The 1,763-nt window shown below is 34.8% G+C and overlaps 1 protein-coding gene across 1 annotated transcript; it reads left to right on the top strand.

Annotated features, from left to right (window-relative positions):
• The first annotated feature begins 313 nt into the window (after positions 1 to 313).
• LOC145638004 (uncharacterized) lies at positions 314 to 1,335 on the top strand. Its single transcript, XM_081688985.1, has 2 exons — positions 314 to 797; positions 896 to 1,335. Exons 1-2 carry the CDS (start codon positions 314 to 316, stop codon positions 1,333 to 1,335), a joined length of 924 nt encoding a protein of 307 aa, XP_081545111.1.
• The last annotated feature ends 428 nt before the right edge of the window (positions 1,336 to 1,763 follow it).

The following is a 1,763-nucleotide window of genomic DNA, read 5'->3' as shown; positions in this document are numbered from 1 at the left end:
TCATCCAAACATCCGACATATTTACAATTGCCTAAATGACTTCAGGATGGAGATGTCCGAAGGAAGAGGAGTTGTTCAGCAATTTCTTCATCTGGCGAGAGAGAGTAAATACATTTACTGGTTCACGAACGATGATCACAACGTTTTGCAACATGCATTTATGGTGCACCCGATCATGGTCAACATACTCCGCACATACCCACATGTCATAGGTATGGATTCTACTTACAAGACCAATCAATATAACATGCCTTTCTTTGAGATAGTAGGCGTGACACCGACAAACCAGAATTTTTTAGTTGGATATGTTTTCATGCGCGACGAGTGCACGGGTAGCTATTGGTGGGTGTTGCAGAGATTAAGGGAGTTGATTGGGTTTGATAAAGAGCCATCTGTATTTATTTCAGACCGTGATCTTGGGCTATGTGCGGCTTTGAGAGAAGTCTTTCCAGGGACGTCACATTTACTCTGTCTATGGCACATCAACAGAGATGTGGAGGCTAAGGTGACGAAGATGTTTGGAAACAAGAAGGTTGGTGTCAGTTTTAGAGCTGGGAGATGGTTCAAAATCGTGAATGCAACAACACAGGCGGAGTATGATCGTGCTCTAACTGCCATGCAAGTGAGGTGGGGAAAATATCCGGAAGTGATTCAGTATGTTGAGAGAACTTGGCTTTGTCATAAGGAGAAATTTGTGAAATTTTGGACGAACCAGGTTCTTCATTTTGGTAACACCACCAACTGCAGAGTTGAGAGCCAACATTCAGCAGTGAAAACTTGGTTAGAATCATCCACAGGTTAGTTGTATTATTTTATTAGTTGTTCTCGTTGTTACTTAATTGTAATTGTATTAATTGTAATTGTATTTGAATTTACTAATTAGAATCATTGGCAGGTGCTTTGGATACCGTATGGGCCCGAGTCCATTGTCATATCGGTAATCGCATCATACAAATTCGTAATGACTTGGAGGCATCAAGGTCTAAAATTGGTCAGATGTACAGACAGTTGCCACTGTCACGTATAAATGGCAAAGTGTCTCAACATTGCTTGAAAGTTCTGGATGACGAGACGAAAAGGATGCGAGATTTGAGTTACCAGGTCCATGAACGGTGTGGATGTGCTATGCGTCTGACCCATGGTCTTCCATGTGCTTGCCAGATACATGATTCGATAGTTGCACAGACAGGATTGTATAGCAGCCAAATTCATTCTTTCTGGAAGATACTGGTTATTGGTGATGGTGTTAACATTCCTGAAGTGGTAAATGATTCGACAATAATAACAACAACAAATATAACCTTAACAACAACAATAACTAACAACAATAACTAAAAACAACAATAACTAACAACAATAACTAACAACAACAACAACAACAAATACAAATTAACAACAACAACAATAACCATAATAACAATAGTAATAACACTAATATCAACAACTATAATACTAATCATAATTCAAAATATTAATAATAGTACTACTAATAACAACAACAACAAAAAATTAAACAACAACAATAACCATAAAAACCCTAATATCAAATTAGTTTAATAATAATACTAATCATATTTTTAAAAATAATAACAATAATAATAATAATAACAATAATAACAATAATAACCTTAACATTAATAATAAAAATAACAAAATCCAAAAAAAAAAAAAAAACAATAATTAACAACAACAACAATAACCTTAACATTAATAATAAAAACCTAATATCAACAAAATAATAAAAATTATCATATTTTTTTAAA

This window comes from Chenopodium album, chromosome 1 (assembly GCF_948465745.1).
Source record: "Chenopodium album chromosome 1, dcCheAlbu1.1, whole genome shotgun sequence".
Taxonomy (NCBI): Eukaryota; Viridiplantae; Streptophyta; class Magnoliopsida; order Caryophyllales; family Amaranthaceae; genus Chenopodium; species Chenopodium album.
The sequence above is the reverse complement of the archived record's forward strand: the minus strand, read 5'-3'. Positions and strand labels throughout refer to the sequence as shown.